This window comes from Canis lupus, chromosome 11 (assembly GCF_003254725.2).
Source record: "Canis lupus dingo isolate Sandy chromosome 11, ASM325472v2, whole genome shotgun sequence".
NCBI classification, from domain to species: Eukaryota; Metazoa; Chordata; class Mammalia; order Carnivora; family Canidae; genus Canis; species Canis lupus.
Window position 1 is genome coordinate 3,123,031 of NC_064253.1, and position 22,142 is coordinate 3,145,172.

At 47.2% G+C, this 22,142-nt stretch overlaps 1 protein-coding gene across 1 annotated transcript in view; it reads left to right on the forward strand.

Annotated features, from left to right (window-relative positions):
* Positions 1-10,480: 10,480 nt before the first annotated feature.
* Positions 10,481-22,142, forward strand: part of COL23A1 (collagen type XXIII alpha 1 chain) — a 322,022-nt gene continuing 310,360 nt past the window's right edge. The window contains exon 1 of the mRNA XM_025446682.3: positions 10,481-10,780. Coding sequence (XP_025302467.1) covers positions 10,496-10,780 — 285 coding nt within the window. The 5' untranslated portion in view covers positions 10,481-10,495. The remainder of the gene's footprint in view (positions 10,781-22,142) is intronic.

A 22,142-nucleotide genomic window follows, 5' to 3' on the forward strand; every position in this document is an offset into this window, starting at 1 on the left:
GGAACAAAAGAATGATTTAATTGGAGAACACTTGAAAAGAAACCAGAAATTTCCAGACCATAATTGGTTAATATGGTAACTTTTTTGTTCCCATATAGGTGTTTTTTCTTACTATTACTTGTTTCACATTAGAAACTACATGGTTAATGTTACTTAATTTATTAAAAACCAAGAACTGCCAGGTAGAAATATTTCTTGTTGTAGAGTCCATATATTCAGATACAGGGTGGGGTTTGTTTTGTTTTTTTGTCAAAATCTTGGCATTTTATACGTATTACACAGAGATTGTGGAGTTGCCTGGTTTTTATTTTAAACATGGAACACATGGGATTGTCTTGTATGACAAATAGTGAAAGCAGGCTGGGCCGTCTACATTATTATTCACAGATGGCATTTGCCAATTTAACAAATTGGCTTCTTGTTCCTGAAGTTGACTGGGAATTTAAGAAAGCTGAAATTCTGCCACAGATTCACTGCATAAATTATGCTTGGGCCTCTGATGCCGTCAACATATAGAGTAACTGTTCCTTCATAGTAGTCGAACTATATGTGACAAGGTGCTTTTTTTTTTCTTCCTTTATATTTGAATTCCAGTTAACATACAGTATAATAGGGCAGCCCTGGTGGCTCAGCGGTTTAGCGCCGCCTGCAGCCCAGGGTGTGATCCTGGAGACCTGGGATCGAGTCCCACGTCGGGCTCCCTGCATGGAGCCTGCTTCTCCCTCTGCCTGTGTCTCTGCCTCTCCCTCTCTCTCTGTGTCTCTCATGGATAAATAAATAAAATCTTAAAAAAATATACAGTATAAAAATGTAGAATTTAGAGGTCCAACACTTGCATACAATACCCAGTGCTCATCACAACCAGTGCCCTCCTTAATCCCCATCACCCGTTTCCCCCATCTCCCCACTTTCCTCTCTGGTGAGTAGCACTGTGTTCTCTGTTAAGATTCTGTTTCTTGGTTTTCCTCTCTTCTTCCCCCTATCCTCGTTTGTTTTGTACTTAAACTTACATGAATGAAATCATACATTGGTCTTTCTCATTTTGCTCCATCCATGTTGTTGCAAATGGCAAAATGATTTTTGATGGCTGAGTAATACTCCATTGTATTCATGCCACATCTGCTTTATCCATTGATCCGTCGATGGGCATTTGGACTCTGTCATGGTTTGGCTGTTGTTGATAATGCTATAAATGCGTGCATGTAACCCTTTGAATCAGTTTTTTGTATCCTTTGGGTAAATACATAGTGCAATTGCTGGGTTGTAGGATAGTTCTTTTTAGCTTTTTGAGGGGTCTCCATCTTTTCAGGAGTGGCTGCTGCACCAGCTTGCTTTCCCCGAGTGTGAGGGTTCCCCTCAACCTCACCAACACCTATAGTTTCTTGTGTTCATTTTAGCCAGTCTTACAGGTGTGAGGTGGGATCTTAGGATGGTTCTGACTTGTATTTCCCTGATGATGAGTGAAGTTGAGCATCTTATGCATGTTAGCCATCTGGATGTGTAACAAGGTTTTTAAAAAGCATTTATTTGATGCAAAGAAAATGTTCTCCCTGACTCTAGCAACATTGCCATGTAGATTAAGATGTCTGCCATCCTTTACGTTCCCTGTTTCCAGTCTACTTGTGCTTCCCCTACAGGTGCTTCAAGTTCCCAGATTAATGTTTACTCTCTCCTCCATCAGGAAACTCACTTCTCAGAGTAGCTGAACTTAAGATGTAGGAAGAAAGAAAAATGTGCTTTTTCTAAGAAGTTAATGATTGCTAACTCCCTTTCTCATCTCAAAAGTACTTAAGTTCTTCACAGAGGGCTTGCTAATTTCTAGGCATAATTCCTAGAATTTTGGAAATTAAAGTGAAATTTCAATAAATTAGAAGAAATATTTTGGTAGGGTAGTACCTCTGGTATCGTTAGGAATGTTTACTGCCAACCTTCCTCTCAGGTTCCTATGGCTTTATCCTTGTGCATCTGAACTCTCCTGAAAAGCACCAGATTTTTACTGGATGCCACTTGGAGCTTCAGCATTAACAGGAAAGAGTTAGAATGGCCAATGAATAAATATGGATCATTTATATTTAGGTATCTTTCTTAATTTGAGACCTTGCAGTTTACTGTTTGTACAATGCAGAACTTTATCCCAGGACCCTCAGAAAGCTAAAAATAGAACTATCCTACAACCCGCAATTACACTGGTAGGTATTTACCCAAAGGATACGAAACTGATTCGAAGGGATTCGTGCACCCCTATGTTTATAGCATTATCAACAGCCAAACCGGGATCATGACCTGAGCCAAAGGCAGACGCTCAACCACTGAGCCACCCAGGAGGCATTTTTTAAAGTGCAGCTAAATAGATGGTTTGCAGTGTTTTCAGCTCCTGCTGGTTTCTCAAGTGTTGTCATTCACCTGCGCATTCATCAGAATGTTCAGAGCAGATGAATAAAATTGATGCCCGCTATTAATTGATAGCAAGTTACCCTGTGAAGTTTTACAGTTCATAACATTGAAAACTTCAAGTAATTTTGAAGAGCTAGATGCTGGAGGAATTGGAAATGATTTGGCCAACTCTCTCAATTGTGGCTGTCTTTTGTGACTTACACTCAGGTCTCCTAGATTCATGTTTACAATTTTATGTGAAATGAGTTGTGATGGAATGGAAAGTAATGGTTAATAGAAGTTTTATTACTTGGATTCCAGCTTCACAGTGTTCTTTACTACAGATGACATGTAGCTTCAACCGTCAAAATGATTAAAATAGTATGGTCATTTGAATTTTAAAACTTTTTTTAAGTAAGTAGACACATGCCTTAAAGCTTGTCTTGACATGAGGAAGTGAATAAATGAAGACAAACTTAGCCAGTAAGGTGCACTGAGTCTTAAAATCCTTTTCAATTTGAAGTTTGTGATTCCCACAAAACTTGGTGCAAATAAAATCTTTTAAATGGAAATATCCAGTACTACTTAATAGGCTACATTTTCAAATATGGTCAAAAGGATTCGTTTCGAATAATAGTATTGATGCCAGTGTCATAATTGTTGGCTTATAGATTGAAGGTTTGTAAATAAATAGGAAACAATTTTAATTCTTAAAGAGTTGATCATTTTAACAGTTTTTAGGAAGTTGCCATCTCCAGCAAAATCCTTAAGCTAAAGTTTTGTTCGGTTAATTGGTTTTGTCTTTTTTTTTTTTTTTTTTTTTTTTTTTAGATAGAGGAAATGTAAAGTCAAAGGTGAGTTTTACAATTTGGTCAGTCCAGCCTCTGGGATCTAGGTAATGTGAATACACTTATTTTGAGTCATGTAGGTAGGGAAAGGAAGCTGACTAGTTCCATATTGGTAATTAATTCTTAAAAATACAATGCAAAAGTAAAATAATGAACCTCTTAAGTACTTACAGCCCAGCTTCAAAAATTAAAAACACTTTGCAAATTTTGTTTCATCTCTTCCTCAACCTATTTTCCTATCGTATTTATACACAAATGCCAGATACCATATCCTTTTGCCCAAAATATTTCTGTATACCTTTTAACAGATCAGTTTTAAAAATATGCTATTAACATATCTAACAAAATAGTTTCGTATCTGATATTGAGTCTCTTTAAAGTTTGTCTTAAGAGGGACACCTGGGTGGCTCAGCAGTTGGCGTCTGCCTTTGGTTCAGGGTGTGATCCTGGGGTCCTGGCCAGATTGAGTCCCACATTGGGCTTCCTGCATGCAGCCTGCCTCTCTCTCTGCCTGTGTCTCTCATGAATAAATAAAGTTTAAAAATACTTTTTAAAAATGAAGTTTGTCTTAAAATGTCATTTTGTAATCGTTGCTTTGAATCGGGACCCAGAAGGGATCCATCCACACAGTGCCTTGGGTCTCTTAGAATCATGGTGTGTTGCTTTTTGCCGTCCACTCATTTTCTTTGCTAATGAAACTGGGTCATTTTTCTTTAAAGAATTTCCCATATGAGGGCTCAGTGGTTGAGCATTTGCCTTTGGCTCAGGTCTTGGTCCTGGGATTGAGTCCTGCATCGGGCTCCCCATAGGGAGCCCACTTCTTCTGCCTGTGTCTCTGCCTCTCTCTGTGTGTGTGTCTCATGAAAAACTAAATCTTTAAAAAATTTTTTCATGTTTAATATTTCATCAGAGTGATGTCTGTTTCTGTAGTCCCCACTGATCCTATAAACAGGATTTTTATCCTGAAATTTTTAAAACAGAATTCCTCCTAGTAAACACAGAAAGAATGCTAGAAAAGCACTATGTTGCGATGCTTAATGAAGTAATGGTTAAAACCATTGGGTGAAAAATTGATGGAGAACTTTATGATGAAGGTATCAGGTTGAGAACACATGAACTCGGATCAATCTGAACCTCAGACCGACAACCAGGTGACGTACAGATGTGCTTCTGGGTTGGTGCAATAGGAAATACATAGCACCAGTGCAGTATCACTGCCTTAAAACAAAAACCTAGTTCTCATCAAGCCTCCAAGTTGAAATACCATGATGTAAAAAAGCTTCCAGCCCTTTTGTGTCCTTCATTTCTCACCTATCAGATAATTTCTTGGGGTAAGGGTTCAGTGAACCAAAAGAGCTCAGACTTCTTCCCAGTATGGTTCCAAAATCAGTACCGGGTCTTCTCTGTGTTTGGGGAGTAAATGATTTTTTTTTTTTAAGATTTTATTTATTCATGAAAGACAGAGGCAGCGACATTAGGCAGAGGGAGAAGTAGGCTCCCTGCAGGGAACCTGATGCAGGACTCGATCCCAGGACCTGAGCCAAAGGCAGACGCTCAACCACTGAGCCACCTAGGTGTCCCTGGGGAGTAAATGATTTAAAGTAACTTTGTTACTTGGAATTTCTTAGGGGTAATAGCTCTGCTATAGGGTGATTAAAAACATCCAGCAAATTACCTGCTCTCACTAATAAAAAGCAGTCACTCTTTTTTATAAATGTTTTAACCCAGATGACTTCTTGTATTTAAAAAAAAATTTTCTAACAATGTTAATTGTTCCTCATTATGGCACCAGAAATTACTAAACTATCAAGAATTCTATTTTTGGAAGTGTCTGAGTGGTTCAGTCAGTTAAGTGTCTGACTCTTGATTTTGGTTCAGGTTGTGATCTCAGGGTTTGGGAGATTGAGCCCCAAGTCAGGCTCTGCTCTCAGTAGGGAGTCTGTCTGCTTGGGATTCTCTCCCTCTCCCTCTGCCCCTCTACCACCCCCGTCTAAATAAATAAATAAATAAATAAATAAATAAATAAATAAATAAATATCTTTAATCTATTTTTGACTCCCTAAAGTTCTGGTTTTTACAAAGTGACATTTCACTGAAAAATCATGGAGAATAGGATTTTCAAAGAAATTTGGTTTTTATTTTTACCAATCAAGAATGTCTGCTATTCAGATACATTTTCTTACATTCACTCCCTTCCTGACTTTAGTCTGGTTTAAATGTCACGATTTCAGGAGGATATCATAAGTAATTAAAAGATAGATTTAATTATGAAGACTTGAAACCACCTGAAGTATCCTTTGAGACAGGTACCTCATAGACTTATTAGTTCTTTCAGATACTATTAGCAGTGGTTGTGTGTAATGAGATGAATCAAAGATTATGTAGATTTGGGAGAGTTCCCAGGCCTCTCTCCCCACCCCATGACTTAAAATGTTTCCCATTAGAAATAGAAATGAAATGTACATGTTTTTTTGTTGTTGTTTGTTTTTTTCTTTAAACTTAAAAAGTCCAGCACTTTAAAAGCTGCTGGATTGGGCAGCCCCGGTGGTGCAGCGGTTTAGCGCCGACTGCAGTCCCGGGCCTGATCTTGGAGACCCGGGATCGAGTCCCACGTCAGGCTCCCTGCATGGAGCCTGCTTCTCCCTCTGCCTGTGTCTCTGCTTCTTTCTCTCTCTCTTTGTCTGTCTCTCATGAATAAATAGAATCTTAAAAAAAAAAAAGATTTTATTTATTCACGAGAGACACAGAAAGAGAGGCAGAGACATAGGCAGAGGGAGAAGCAGGCCTCCTGTAGGACTGGATCCCGGGATCCCAGGATCCCAGGATCCCAGGATCATGCCCTGAGCCAAAAACAGATACTCAACCACTGAGCCACCCAGGCATCCCTCCTATAACTTTATTACAGTATATTGTTATAGTTGTTCCAATTTTTTATTGTTAATCTTTTATGGTGCCTCATTTATAAATTAAACTTTATCACAGGAATGTATAGAGGAGAAAAATATAGTATATACAGGGTTTGGTACCATCTACAGTGTCAGGTATCCCCTGGGGGTCTTGGAATTTATTCCCCATAGATAAAGAATTTATTCCCCATAGATAAAGGCACCACTGTATTGTGTCTGAATACTATGAGTTTGTTCTTCACCTGTGCCTTTGAAAGGCAGTTCCAGGGCAGCCCGGGTGGCTCAGCGGTTTGGCACCTGCCTTTGGCCCAGGGCGTGATCCTGGAGACCTGGGATCGAGTCCCAGATCGGGCTCCCTGCATGGAGCCTGCTTCTCCTTCCACTGTGTCTCTGCCTCTCTCTCTCTATCTGTGTCTCTCATGAATGAATGAATAAATAAAACCTTAAAAAAAAAAAAAAAAAGAAAGGCAGTTACAATCTTCTGTGAGCCTGGCTGCTTCTGGCTGGTGCAGCATATCCACGCAACCCGTGGATTCCATGGTTATGGGCTCACTGCCATGGTAAAGTGGGTCCCTGTTCAGATGCTATGTTGTAATGTATTCCATACCTACATGCTGTGCAGTCTGTAAGCATAGTGGTTCTGGCTGAGTCTCTGCAGACAGGAAAGAAACCCATACCTGGATTGGCTAGCTATCCTCATGAGAGACAAACTGCTGGCCCGTGGAAGACAGACAGAATCCAAAATAGGTGATTTGCCACCAAGCAGCCAGTTGGTCTCCCTGAAGATTAGTACCTATTGCTGATGGGTTAGCCATCCAGAAGCAGCAGTAGCTATATTGAGCTCGGTAGGTGCTATATGCATGTTTGGTAACATGGTGGAGATTCTCTTCTCCCCCCTCCCCCCCCCGCACCCTACAGAGCTGCTCTTCATCTCTCCACCCCTCTGTCCTTAGCAGGCTCACCTCTTGCACTGCATCATCTGGGTTCCCTGCCCTGTCGGTTCAGTCAGTGGGAAGGAGGAGACCCAGCAGATCAGAGAGCAGGAAGAGAGAAAGATTTCCCCCCGCAACTCCCACCTTCCGCCTCATGGTGGCCCTTAACCAGAGTCCACAGCTCCTCTTGTGCATACTTTTTTTATAGCTCCGAACATTCATGGGGTTCCCACAACAGCTCCTTCTCCTCAGGCCTTCAGTTAGAAATGATAATGGCTCCCCACTGTTGATACCCCAGGAGGCTTCTTGAGCAACCCCCACCCCCGTTGACTTCCCTTAAACTGCCTCACTTTGTACAGAGTCTTTACATTCAGGCTGTCTATAGTCCGAGGATGCCATCTGTTCCTTCTAGGACTCCAACTAACAAAAATAAGAGTATTTTCTTCCCAGCCTTTTAAAGTGAGCCGCAGGCAGTAAACCTATTTTCACCTTTCCTTAATTCATTTGACAAATATTTATCAAGCATCAGCCTGTGTCAGATCCTGTTCTGTTTCTTGAGAAAACAGTGGTGAGCAAGACAAATGTCTTGCTAATGAAAAGGTCACTTCAAACAGTGATAAATGGCCTAATCCCTTGAGTAATCCTTTGGAGGAGGGGCAGCGGGTGCAAATACCTTAGGCTGGGCAGCCAGGGGAGGTCTTTCAGAGGCGGTGAGGTTTGAGGACCTGGGGACCTTGACTCGAAGGAAGAACTTGCTGTTCAAAGACCTGAGAGCAGAACATTCCAGATAGTGAGGTAGGAGGCAGACAAAGGCTAAAGGATCAATGAGCTTAGCATTGTGGGTTTTTTTTTTTTTTTTTTGGTAATTTAAATATCAGTGAGTTAACATACAGTGTTGTATTAGTTTCAGGCATACAATTTAGTCATTCATCACTTCTATACAATACCTGGTGGTGCTTATCACAAGTGTGCTCCTTAATAATCCCCATCACCTATCTCCCCCATCATCCTCTCCCTACCTCCCCTCTGGTAACCATCAGTTTGTTCTCTAGAGTTAAGAGTCTTGGTTCATCTCTCTTTTTTTTTTTTTTTTTAGATTTATTTATTTATTCAGAGAGAGAGAGAGAGAAGCAGAGACACAGGCAGAGGGAGAAGTAGGCTCCATGCAGGCAGCCTGACGTGGGACTCGATCCCAGGTCCCCAGGATCACACCCTGGGCTGCAGGCGGCACTAAACCGCTGCGCCACTGGGGCTGCCCTTGGTTCATCTCTCTCTCTTTTTCCCCTAGGATCATTTGTTTTGTTTCTTAAATTCCACATAGAAGTGAAATCATATGGTATTTTCATTCTCTGACTTATTTCGCTTAGCATCATACTCTAGCTCCATCCATGCTATTCCAGGTGGCAAGATTTCATTCTTCTTTAGGGCTGAGTAATATTCCATTGTATGTATATTAACCACCTTTTCTTTATCCATTCATCAGTCGATGGACACTTGGGCTGCCTCCATAATTTGGCTACTGTAGATAATGCTGCTATAAACACGGGGACATGCAGTAACATTAACAGGTGATGGGCAATTAGCCTACGTGTCTGCACCAAGACTGAAGTGCTAACCTATAAGATGGTGTTGGGCTCTTTCTGAGTAGACAATCTGGTTTGCTTAGCAATTACTTTTCAGACTGTTTATTGGGCACACACTTGATTTTAGCATAGCCTGAGACCTATCTCTGTATAATCACCTAACCATAACCCCAATTTACCTAAGGAAGCTCATAGCTATTTGGAGAAGTAAGATGCCAGTCACTTCTGTTTTATCCCACTCTCAGAGGTAATTCTCCCCTCTGAATTAAGGGAGTAAGGAGGAACATGTCAGCTGGAGGCCAACAGTTTTGTAATCTGGCTACAGAAATTAATAATCCATAGATAGCCAGAAAGTGAGAGGGAAGATATAGATATAACATCTTTTTTTTTTTTCAAAAATGGTTGTGGAGTTGCCCAAATCACAAAAATCTAAGTGTTTTTATTTGAGTATTATAGACATTAGTGGAAGCATCAAGTTTTATTTGGCTTTATTTGAGTATTATAGATGTTAGTGGAAGTGTTATGGTGAGACCCATTTTAGAATATAAATATAACACCTGACTTCCAGCCTTTCTTCCCTTTCTTTGGAAAGACTGTGAAGGCCTCAGGGCACCTGGGTGGCTCAGTCAGTTAAGCGTCTGCTTTCAGCTCAGGTCGTGATCCGCAGGTCCTGGGATAGAGTCCTGTATATCCAGCTTCCTGTTCGGTGAGGAGTCTGCTTCTCCATCTCCCTCTGCTCCTCCCCCTGCTCATGCTTGTGCTTCTGAGCTCTTTCTCTCTGAAATAAAGAAATGAAATCTCAAAAAAACAAAACAAAAACCAAAAAACCCCCACCAACCTGTAAGGGCTTCTTCCTTCTCATTCAGGCTTTCCTACCTGTGATCTAAATTTGCAGCAGGACCGCGCAGTGGGCTCAGTGTGGTTGCGCTTCCACTACAGAATGAAGCCATCACCTGAACGAAAGTTGGAGATCTTTCTCCCCATCTTTTCCATTTGTGATAGTCTCGATTTTTCTCAAATGAAAATCCTCCTAAGTCAGGAACAAGATCTTATCATTTCAGCTCCCAGCATCGCATGTCTGGCACCTAATAAGTGGTGAGAGCGCTAAGATTCTAAGAGGCACCTTTCTGCTCAGAGAGATCTCCACCTCCGGACTGCGTCTGTAAGCGCGAGTGGCGCAGAGAACGCTTTCGGCCACCGAGTGGCGCCAAGGCACCGTCCAGGACGGACTCACTAACTTCACGGGATTTGAGGTTAGGAACTTTTTAAAAAGTGTCAGAAAGGTTAATTCACAAGTTTAGGGGCATTTCCTCCAGCCACGGACGATGCTCCAGCCCGAGGCGGGCTGCAGAAGACGCTTGCGTCTCTGGGCGCAGCGCAGACCTCTGGGGATGGCAGGGGCCCTGGGGCTGGGGCACCGCGGAGGTGCGCGCGCGGCAGTGGGGAGCAGCCCGGCGACCGGGACAGGTGAGGCGGAGAGCCGGGCCGGGCCGGGCCGGGCCGGGCCAGGGGTGGGCCCGGCGCGCGCGGGCGGGGGCGGGGGGCTCAGCGGAGCCAGCTCCCTTCCCTCTCCGCCCCTCGCGGCGCGGGGCCGGCCGGGCCGCTCCTCCCCTGGGTGGGTCCCGGCTCCTTTTCTGGCAGGGCCCATTTGCATAGAGGAAACTGCCCAAAGTGGCCGCTGCGGAGGAGCTGGCGGGGAGAGGGGGGCGTGCGCCGCGCTCCGCTGCTGCCCGGAGGCCAAGCCCCGCGCCCGGCCGACCTCGTGCCTCGGGCTCTCCCGCCGGCTCCCGCGCGCCAGCCCGCGCCCGCGGCCCCGCACGCCCCCTCGGAGACCCCCGCGCGACCAGCGCGCCATGAGCCCGGGCCAGCGCGCCGGCGGCGACGCGCGGAAGGACGGCCCGGCGGGCGGCGGCGGGGGGCGCCCCGCGACGGCGGCCGGGGCCTGGGCGGTGAGCGCCTTGTGCCTGCTGCTCTCTGTGGGCTCCGCGGCCGCCTGCCTGCTGCTGGGCGCCCAGGCGGCCGCGCTGCAGGGCCGGGTGGCGACGCTGGAGGAGGAGCGCGAGCTGCTGCGGCGCGCGGGGCCGCCGGGCGCCCTGGCCGCCTGGGCCGAGCCGCACCTGGAGCGCCTGCTGCGCGAGGTGAGGGGCGCGGGGCGCGGGGCGCGGGGCGCGGGGCGCGGCGGGGCGGGGCGGGGCGGCGCCTCTGCCCGGCGAGGGCTCTCCCCCCGGGGCCTGCGCGGCGAGCCGAGGTTGCGGGTGCGGTCCCCGAGGGCGTCCTGCGGTCCCCGCTCTGGCCGCGGGAGAGTCCGAGGAAAGACTAGGGACTTGGGAAGGGTCTCGGAGCTGGAGGCGCGAGGCTCCCCGGGGCTGTGCGCTCGCTCGCCCCGGACGCTTCCCGCGGCGGGGGGCGCCGGGCTCCTCTGCGCGGGGCTGATGCCCAGGCTCGGGCGGATGAGCCTCCTCGGTAGCGGAGCGGAGCGGAGCGGCCGCCGGCACCAGCGCTGCGCAGCCCCTGGAGACGCGCGGGCTCCCCAGCGGGCGGGCGGCCCCGGCGGAGGCGAGGGCCTCGGAGCGACCTGGTCAGCCCAGCCTTCCCTGTCCACCGCCCTCCGGAGACGCTTGTTTTCGGGCGGCTCCATCCTGGAGGGGCTGCGTTCCGGGGCTCTCGGACCCGCGTGGACACCCAGTGCCACCGAAACCTGGGAAGATGAGGGGCAGGAAAACAAACACAAAACCCAAAGCGATTCTGGTTTCAAGCGATGCAGATACATCCTGAAATTTCTTGCGCTGGTTGGAAGCGTCTTATGAAACTCTGTGACACTTCGAAGGTTGCTGTTGTGTGTCCTCAAAGCAGAAGCCACATTGGGAGCCTCAAAGTGCTCACCCATCATTTTCATTAAAAACCTCCGCTTCTGGTGCAGCAGTGCCTCCCTCCCCGACTCCCAGAGAACTGTGACAGGCAGGTGGACTGGCCAGGGGTCTCCTGGGAAAAATGGATCCCGGCATCTTTTTTTTTTTTTTTTTAATTTATTTATGATAGTCACACACACACACACACACACGGGGGGGGGCGGGCAGAGACATAGGCAGGCTCCATGCAGGGAGCCCGACGTGGGATTCGATCCCGGGTCTCCAGGATCGCGCCCTGGGCCAAAGGCAGGCCCTAAACTGCTGCACCACCCAGGGATCCCTGGATCCTAGCATCCTTAAAGATAGCCTGAAAAGGGCCAGGGTTTCAAGGTAAAGGAGACGTAGGCCAGGCCTGTTACCTACCGATTCCCCTAAACTGCGTCCAATGTGATCTTTATCAAGGTATCAAGTAAGCTGTGTCCACTCTTGAGTTCATTTGGAATCTTTGGGGGAATGGGAGAAGATTGCCCCACACCCTCTAGTCCGAAGTCCCTGTTTCTCAGTGGCTTTAATTTAAACCAGCATGACCTGTCCTCCAGCATGGTTTTGAGCAGAATTGATGCTTCGTGTTTTCCAGTTTTTAAAAATTATTTATTTATTCATGAGAGACACACAGAGAGAAGCAGAGCGAAAAGCAGGCTCCCCGCGGGGAGCCCAACGGGGGACTCCATCCCAGGACCCTGGGGTCCTGTTGTGAGGCGAAGGCAGACACTCCACTGCTGAGTCATCCAGGAGTCCCTGATTTACAATTTTTGCCTTGAAAGTGTGCCCCCAGACTTCCGAAATCTCCGTGGAGCCCTGCTGACAACTGGTGGTGAAGCTTTCATAATTGCTGCCTGTTATCTTTTGGCAAATCCCTAGAGGCCAGGGTGTTGAATTGATTTATGGAGGCCCAGTAACATTTCTGCTAGAGCAATAACTGTAGCCGTCCTTTCTGATAGGAGGCCCCTCTTGGTTAAAAATAAACCGCAAGCCCCTATGGAGCAAAATGGAAATCCCGGTAAAATCTTTTACAAGGATCTTGCAAATTGTGTCCACGTTCTGGTGGCAGGCACGGGGCAGGTGTCCTGGCAGAGCAGCCACAGCTGAAAAAGTGTGGATTCACAAGTCCCAGACCTTGAGGATTAAGGATCTGAGGGGAGAGACTACAATGACTTCATTCTGCTCCCTCCCGAGGCACTGATTTTACCTGGGTGGGATTCTAGTGCTTGAGCTAAAAATTCTTGGGCAGAGCTTCATGTCTCTTTGTCTCTGGCTCTGTCTCAGTCTCTCTGCTCTTGACTAGCAAGGCAGAGGGGAAATTTCACATCCTGGGACTTCCAGGTGAAATTCCCTGCACCACTCAGCAGGCTGGCATGGGACGTTGGTAAACATGTTGTACAACTAGCTAACTGAACTCGGTTCAGTTGGATGTAGTTGAAGAGCATTAAGTGCTTGGAGTCCAGACTGGCCCGTGGAGTGTCAGAATGCCATGGTTTCACGCCCTCAGGGTGGAGCTTCCGGTTGTCTGGGGGTCCTCTGTGAGAAGGCATCTCTTGCCAGGACACCAGTCTGTTCCTGTGATGAGCCATTCTTCTCACCAGTGTCACTGGATGGGAAATGCACACAGTCTGGCTGGCCAGTGACCCTAGAGCCCCTGGCTGAGATGAGGAGTAGGGGTGGGGGCTGGGAGGTGCACGATCATGGTTAGTAATCGGCTTTCAATAGATGTGAAGATACTTCTTTGAACTGTTACATACGGAGGACAAGTACACATTGAGCTGAAAATCTCTTAAGGGAAGCACGTTTGGACTTGAACATGGCTTTCAGTACTGATTTATTTTTGGTGAAGCCTCTTTGGAGTCTCTGATGAAGTAGTGATGCATGTGAGGGTGCCTGCAGCTTGTCCTTTATCAACAAGCTTGTTTTCAGAGTTTTAGAGGCAGAAACAACATCCAAATTGAGGAAGAGAAATCCTTGCCAACCACACACCACTTTAATGTCAGAAAAAAAATTAAAAAACAAGCCAACAAAAGCCACTGTTAATAGGGGACCCAATGTGTCTGTTCCCTTGGGAACAGAACTGTGACATAACTTTTTTGGGGACTGGCTGATGTGCCCGATAATGTAGACAGAGAAACTACAAAAAAAAAAAAGGCATTTTCATGTTAACTTGGGATTATTAAAGACCCTTCCCATGATACAAAAATGAAAGAGATGGCTTTCAGAACATAAAAAAGTCATTAATGATAGTATCTTCATCGTGACTTGAAAATATAAATGCAACCCAAGCATCTGATATTATGCTTTTAAAGTGCCTTAAATAGGTTGCCGAAGATATCAAGCCCCCCACTTGTTACATCTATAATTACAGTGTTACAACAGCTTAAATTTTAGAGTAAATAAAATAGCTCTCATACTACAGTGACAAATTTAATACAAGGATTAAAGAAATATTTAGCTGTATTCAGAGGAGACCATTTCCAGCTTACAATGGATTTATTGTTGGCTCCTGGTCTTCCATTGTCCAGACCAATCAGTTTGAAAACAAGAAAAACTCAGAGACTCAGGGTAAAATTCAATTTCCTTCCCTACCATCAACTACTATATCTATTAGTTAAATTACCATAAACCCCAGAATCACAGGTAGCTTTTTCAGCCTCTGTGGCAGCCTGCCACTTGTCAGGACTGCCCTACAGTGTACCCGTTAATAAAGAGGCAGTCTTGGAATCCCACGGAACCAGAGGAGATGGAGGGTCAATTGTAGTGACATTTGTTTCCTTGACATTTCCTGGCTCTCAGACCAAAAAGTTTCTTTCCAATGACTTCCTGGCATGCTCACTTTCCCTTTATTCTTTCCTTCTTCTTGTTGTTGTGTTTTTTGTTTTCGTGGAGGTGGGGGAACAATTTGGGAGAACTTTATGAATACAGCAACTTGTTTAGGAAAAGGCGAAAGATTAATGCAATCTGAAGAGAAACCAGAGTATTAAAACATAGCAGTGTGTGGGTGGCTCAGTCGGTTGAGTGGCTGACTCTTGGTTTCAGCTCAGGGCATGATCTCAGGGTCATGAGATCAAGCCCCACATCGGGCTCCATGCTCAGCAGAGTCTGCTTCTTCCTCTCCCTCTACCCCTTCACCTATTTATGCTCATTCTCTCTCAAATAAATAAATAAGCAAATCTTTAAAAAAAAAATAGCAGCATGCTTAGGATGAGCCAGCTGTCAGGGCATTCTTCTTGCAAACAAATTTTGGAAATGTTAATCAGACATTTACATTACTGGTTTTGAAGATTTGCAGCATGTCTCCCAAAGTTGGATCGTCCACAAATGGAATGAAGTTATCCCAGCTGGCAGAGAAGGGCTCCGGTCCTGCCATTTGCCAGCTGGTGTCATCTCACCTCTTCAACTTCCTGGGCGGCAGCTTCCTGTTTCCTAATGTGAGGCTCACAAGGACCTGTGTAGTGACAAGCAAATAAAATAATATAGAGGATAGTGTTGGCCAATGAATGTGCTTTTGATGGTGAGTAGCAGAATACCTGAGGGTGGTGGCTTAAACAGTACAGCCATTGAATTGTCTTGCATAACCAGAGGAGCCTGGAAGTTAGTTAGCAGTTCTGGGTTAGTCCTGCAACTTGGGCACCAGTGGGGGCCAGGCCAGGGTCTGCCATTCTCTTGGCTTTTCCTCATGGTTTCAAAATGGCTGCCATAGCGCCAAGCTGGTGTCTTCATACAAGAGTAACCAAGATAGAAGGCAAGGGGGCAGGAAAAAAGTTATCTTCTCAATAGGCTTTCTCTTTTTCTTGAGTCAGAGAGGGGAAGCTCCCAGCACCTCTCAGGAGACATCCTGGATGGCCATCAACCAGAGCCAAGGCCCCCAATTGCCATCATCCTGTCACTGGCAAGGTAATGGGGTTGCCACAGGAGGCTGGACCAATCTTGATTCCTCCCCTGAGGCTGGGCACATTGCCACTGGAAGAGAATGGTGGCTTTGTTAGGAAGGAGGACTGAGAATGTTTTGGGGAGCAACCAGCAGTGTCGGTGCTGTAGAAGAATAGGGGCATGCGGGGGCCGGTCATCCACCAGCCCACCACGGTTTTCATAACCACACCCCCTTTGAGAATGCTCCTCAGCCACAAAATTTCTCTTTTCCTCAAGGTCAGGTCTCCAGCTCTGCCCCCAGCCAGAGTCAAAGGCAAGGTTGGTGTGTCCGGGGATTGTCTCCAGCACAACCCCCTTCTTTATGGGGTATGGTCTTTATGGTTGCTCTTCTGACCCCACAGTGACTGGCTGGGCTGACCTCCATCCTGGGATGGCACTCTGGGGTCCCACTTTCCAGCTTTTTCCCACATTGCAGCAGACACAGGGAATGGGAATACCTGTGTCACCCTGCAGTAGGTGGGAGAGGCTGGTCAGGTTGGAGAAACTGGTTCAGCTGCTCCCAGGACAAGAAGATCACTACACCCAAACTCGTGTAGGGAGCCCTGTATCCATCAGGTGTGCCCAGACAGCTCTCTTCTTCATCCTCCCTTACCTCTGGCCGTGGTCTCCGTGGCTTTTCTCGGCTGTTATATGTCACCATGGCCCCCAGATTCCCTTCTAGCATATGTACACTAGTAACCGTGGTCCCCAGAGCAGGATGTCCCCTTTACCCTCATGAGCATCATCTCATTAGATTCAGCCTTTCTACATGACTTTGGATTCTTGCACTTTTTTAAAATAGATTTTATTTAGTCATGAGAGATACAGAGAGAGGTAGAGACATAGGCAGAGGGAGAAGCAGGCTCCCTGTGGGGAGCCCAAGGCAGAACTCGATCCTGGGACCCTGGGATCATGATCTGAGCCGATGGCTCAACCATAGAGCCACCCAAGTGCCCCTCTCAGAGGTCTTTTTAATAAGGGCACTAATCCCATCATAAGGTCCCACCCTTGTGGCCTAATCACCTCCCAAAGGCCCCATCAGCTAATATCATATTGAGGATTAGATTTCAACATAGGGGTAAACTCTGGGCACTGGATCCCCTGCTCTTCCCGTGCAGGGCCCCAGAGGGTTTTGATATAATCCTACACCTTCAGAAATGCCCTCTCCTTTACCAGATTTCTACACATTTCTCCCTCTCCCCAAATTAATTCTAACCCCCACTATGACACATTGATAGATGTTGCTGGGAAATGGAGTTCTTTCAAAGCTGCTCTCTGCAAGGCAGGTACAGACCCTTTTGTCTTTGCCTCCTGCCATGCTCATTGGCTCTCCAGCTGCCACAGCTGCTGAGCTGTGGCCACCTCCATATCCAGGGTGTTGGACCCAGTGTTGGGCGACAGCATTCCAGTTGGACTACCCTTCCCTTTCCTCCTTTTCTTAAAAACCAAACCAAACCAAAATATGGTTGCTTTAACATGATTAATGTTATTGATAAGCCCACCACCCTGAAACAAGGCCTATTTAACATTTTGCATAATCTCATCCAGTCTTTAATCTTTAGACAGATTTACACCTACCCAGTGCTAACCACAGAGTGTGCACCATTTATACCTTCCTTGTATGCATTTTAGCCTTCTATCAAAAACATCTTTCCAGGTTCTGCACAATCTTTATGGTCATGTTTCACTACTGCATCTGATCCCATAAATGGAATCTGCACCTTTCTATCAAAACAGAATCTAGGCCTCCTTCAGATTTTTGTTGGCACAGAATGTGGCACAGCCAGTAGTTTCATGGGGCAAGTTTCTTCCTTCTGTTGTTCTGTAGGATGTAAGTAACTGCCTAAAGAGGAACATCTTTAGGGCTTTTTTCTGTTTTGTTTTGATTTTAGAATATCCAAATTTGTCCAGGCCATGCTCATTTATCCTCCTGTGGTATTCCAAAATTGTATTGTAGTGAAGTCATGCTTCAGATTTTATGATGGGCAGCATGGAGTCTGATCTTTTGGTTGAATTTTTAATTTCATTTGGGGTTGTTGTTGCTGTAAGCAAAAGGCAATTATAAAGAAAACCTTGAAACAAGATATGGAGGGGCACCTGGGTGGCTCAGACGATTAAGCTTCTGCCTTGGGCTCGATCCTGGGGGCATGATCCCGGGGTCCTGGGATCCAGCTCTGCGTCGGGCTCCCTGCTCAGTGGGGAGTCTGCTTCTCCCTCTGCCCCTCACCCCCACTCTTGCTCTCTCTCTCTCTCTAATACATAAATAAATAAAATCTTTTAAAGAAAATGAGATATAGAAAAATTGAAGATCCATCTCAGAATTAGGCTCATTTTTTTTGGTGTGGTGCCAACCCCTTTCTGGAGCAGTGTTTGGCAGGGCCAGGCATTGCCTTCCTTCAGTGTGTGGCTGTACCTCCTTTCTAACTCTGTGAACACATGTAATTTGGTTTGGGAGTGCTCTCTGGAGGCCACACACGAGCTCCAGCTCCTTCCTGGTTCGATTTTCTCCACGTGCAGGATCAGGATTAATCTTTAATTGTTGACACAGCCACTCAAAAAACATCCCTTCATCATATCCGGAAACATACTTCAGGACTAAGCACGAATCGTTGGGAGAAAAAATAAGTTCACAGATGTAGTTTTAGAGAAAGGCATGTCAGTGCGCTCCTAGAAGCTACAGGGGAGATGATTGAGTGCCTCTCTGAGGCACACCCCGGGCAGAGGGTTCACATGTGCATCTTCAGGGTGTTTCTAAAAGGCCTCACCCCAGTCTTCCACCCCCACCCCCTGGCAAGTGGGCTGCACCCTTCTAGAAGGGGCAGACTGGCCCCAGGTGTCAACGATTACCTGAACCCAAGGGACCTGACTCCTAGTCCTGAGCCCTTTCACCCTCCTGGCTGCAGTAGCAGCTTTTTCTGCCAGTGAGGACATCCTCCTGGCCTGACAGATGTGCAGGTGGCAGGGAGTGCTTTAGCTTTAAGTAGACCAGAGTTCGTGTCTCAGCTCTGCCATTTCCCAGGCTTGTAACTTCAGATAAATGACTGCTTTTCCAAACCTCTGTTTGCCCATCTGTTTTTTTTTTTTTAATATTTTATTTATTTAAAAAGAGACAGGATCGGGGAGGAGCAGAGGGAGAGGGACAAGCAGACTCTATGCTGAGCCTGGAGCTGATGCAGGGCTTGATCCCAGGACTTTGATCATGACCTGAACCAAAACCAAGAGTCAGATGCTCAACTGACTGAGCCACCCAGGTGCACCTCTGCCCATCTGTTAAATGAGGATTATAGTACTTGCCTCATGAGGTTTCTATGGGGATTACAAAACCTAATATGCCCCAAGTACCCCAGACGTCATACACATGGTGCACATGGCTGTTCTTCTTAGAAGGCTCTCTTTGCATGAATCCAGAAGACATGTGTCTGTCTGTTTGCAAATTGGAGAGAAGGCCCCATAGTCCTTTTTATTTTATTTTTAAAAATAGATTTAATTTATTTATTCATGAGAGGCACAGAGAGAGAGGCAGAGACCCAGGCAGAGAAAGAAGCAGGTTCCCTGTTGGGAATCCGATGTGGGACTCGATTCCAGGACCTTGGGATCACGACCTGAGCCGAAGGCAGAAGCTCAGCCACTGAGCCACCCAGGTGTCCCCCCACGGTCCCTTTAACGCTGGTATCCTGCCGGCTTCTAAAGGCCACACGGACATGGAAAAGGTATTAACATGGGTCCAGACTCTGAGTCAGTGACGGGAAATGGGACTGCTTGGTCACTGCAGAAAAAAAAGCAGGGACCAGATTGCCTTCATCCCTCCATTTATTCCCCCCATCCCATTTCTCTTTAGGCGGAATGAAACTGTTTTCATCTAGACAAGAAAAATTCATGTTTATGACCAGAATAAAAACCTGATTTATTCACAAGAATTATGAGATGGATTTCTCATTGCAAAAGGGCACCCAAACACCTAATAAATTTACTTTAAGTAATAAGTCTGTTCTTGTGGTTATGCAACATGGCACGAACACCCCCAAATGCTCGTGATTAACCTGATGGATTAGAGGCCTCACACACATCTGCTTCAAGGCACATTGGTAAAATGAGAAAATCTTTATTTTTTTGATGTAGCCGCAAAATCGGGTAGTGGGGGAGGAGGAGGAGGAATGTGCTTTCAAATGACTGATTTCAGCTTCTAAAACGGACTTTGCCTCCAACTTTGAATTGTGAAACAAGTCATAAAGCAATTACAGTGATTTCTGGGATTTTTAGGAGACAGCTGAAATAAAAGCTACTCCGCTTGGGGCTGGCCAGGAGGATCATCACACAAAAAACCCACAGTCTGTCCACTGATTGGACAGTGCCCTTTTGTGTGTGGTGTGCGAGTTGCCGTCATCCATGGCATCTTCTTTTCTGCCCTGTGGTGTGTCCTGCGGTTAAGTGGAAGGGTGAGTTTGTGTGGCATTTGGACTGGAGTATGGGGACTGTGTGTGAGGATGAGCCGCTGGGAGGTGTGGAGGGCACAAGACTGTGTGCATGTAGTGTGTAAGCACATGAGAGCAAGTGTGGGTGCATGTGAGTGTGCACACACGTGAGTGTACCTTCGAGTGTGTGCCTATAGATGCATGGGTGTGACTGTGTGCCTGGGTGTGCGAATGGGCCTGCATGTCCCCTGCCCCCACCCCCCGCCCCCCACCCCAGGTCTTCCTGAAGGCCCCTTTCTCTGGGCCCTCACGGCTCATGCGTGGCCTCCAGTATTGCAAAATCTAAGCTGAGTCTGGAGCTGCTCCTAAACTGGCCACAGCAGCCCAGGACCAAGGAGTTGCCTCTTCAGCGCCCCTACTTCTCCACTGGAAAAGGAGTGGTAGTGTCCGCTCCACCCCGTTTCCCTGAGGATAAAGTGACGCTCACATCTCAGGACGATGAGTGAGATGAGTGAGATGTCACGTCGCGCCCTTACTCCCCGCTCTGCTGATCCTGACAGTGGGTGGCTGCCAAGAGTGTTAATTAACATCCAGTGCCAGGGCTCTTTCTGGAGCGATTCCTCCTCCTCCTCCTTCCTCTCCCCCTCCAACCCCCCTCCTCCCCCTCCTCCTTGTCCCCCCTTCTCCTTGTCCCCCTCCTCTTCCTCCTCCCTGTCCCCCTCCTCCTCCCCTCCTCCTCCCTCTCCCCTTCCTTCTCTCCTCCTCCTCTTCCTCCCCCTCCTCCTCCCACCTGTAGCCAGGCTCACACCTAGGGCTTTGCAGAGGCAGCTGGGGTGTTTGGGAGACCCCCTCTGTCTTTATGTGCTTAGGCTGCCGTACAAAGTGGAGCGTAAACCACAGAAGTTAATTTCCTCGCAGCTGTAGAATCTGGAAGCCAGAGGTCAAGGTGTCGGCTGGGGTGGCCTCTCCGGAGGCCTCTCCCCGGCTTGCATGTGAGCATGCCCTCCCTGCATCTTCTCGTGGTCCTCCCTCTGTGTGTCAGTGTCCTTGTTGCCTCTTCTAGAAGGACATCGGTCACATGACATTGGAGCCACTTTAGTTGGACCACATTTGGGCTTAATCACCTCTTTAAAGACCTAGTCTCCAGGGACATCCGGGTGGCTCAGCAGTTGAGCGTCTCCCTTTGGCCCAGGGCATGATCCCAGTGTCCTGGGATCGAGTCCCACATCAGGCTCCCCGCGAGGAGCCTGCTTCTCTCCATCTGCCTGTGTCTCTGCCTGTCTCTGTGTCTTTCATGAAAACATAAATAAAATCTTAAAAATTTTAAGCACCACGTCTCCAAATACAGTCTCGTTCTGAGGTCCTGAGGTTCGAACCTCAACACGTGGACTCTGGGGGAACACGAGTGCGCCCGACGTGGTCGAATCCAACGGCACACCAGGACAAACCACGGGCACTGCCTGTGGACAAGACTGAGTGGCCAGGCTCGTGGGAAGCAGGCCACATCGGGTGGGGATGTGGCAGGGCTTGGCTTGGCGACCGGGCCGCTGGGGAAGGCTGGCTGCGGTGTGAGGAGGCCTGGAGGCCTGGAGGCCCGCCTGGGGGGCCTCCTCGAGGGTTCTCCTTGACCTCTTGAAAGCCATGCTGGAGCCTGTCCACTCACCACCCAGGGCCACGCGTGGGATTTCCTCCTGTCAGCCCCGAGCGGTGAATCTGCATTCTGACAAGAAGGGATGTGTGTCTTTTTGAACAATCATAAATTGGGGTGGGAATTAAAGATGGCTCAGGAACTGCATTCTGTTGCCACACTAAACAGTTCAGAGCATGCCAGCATGTTTCAGGACTGAGCGGGGACCCTAAGGAAATACATTCCCGTGTGGTTTGGGGCACACTCAGTGTGCCAGTGGGAGTCACTAAGGAAACTTCAGGTGCTTTAGAGAAAGGTTTCTAGCTCCTGCCACATGCCAGGGTTGGGCTAGGCACTTTCTCTGTCTTCCCATGACTTTACTGGCATTTACCTGGCCCCCTGGTGGAACCCCCTTCCCCATGGGGTAAAGTGATGCCTTCTGACCCCAGGACCCTGCTCCACCACCCCATGGGTGCCATGCCTGTGGGAGCCCAGGCTGGGGTGTTTTTGTTTGTTTGATTTTTTTTTTTTGGTATATTTGATACATAATGAACTCCAAATATTTTAAAATTACAATTTGATACCTTGTGACCATGTGTGTGTAATTGTGAAACCATCTCCACAACCAAGGTAGTGAATATAGCCATAACCCTTA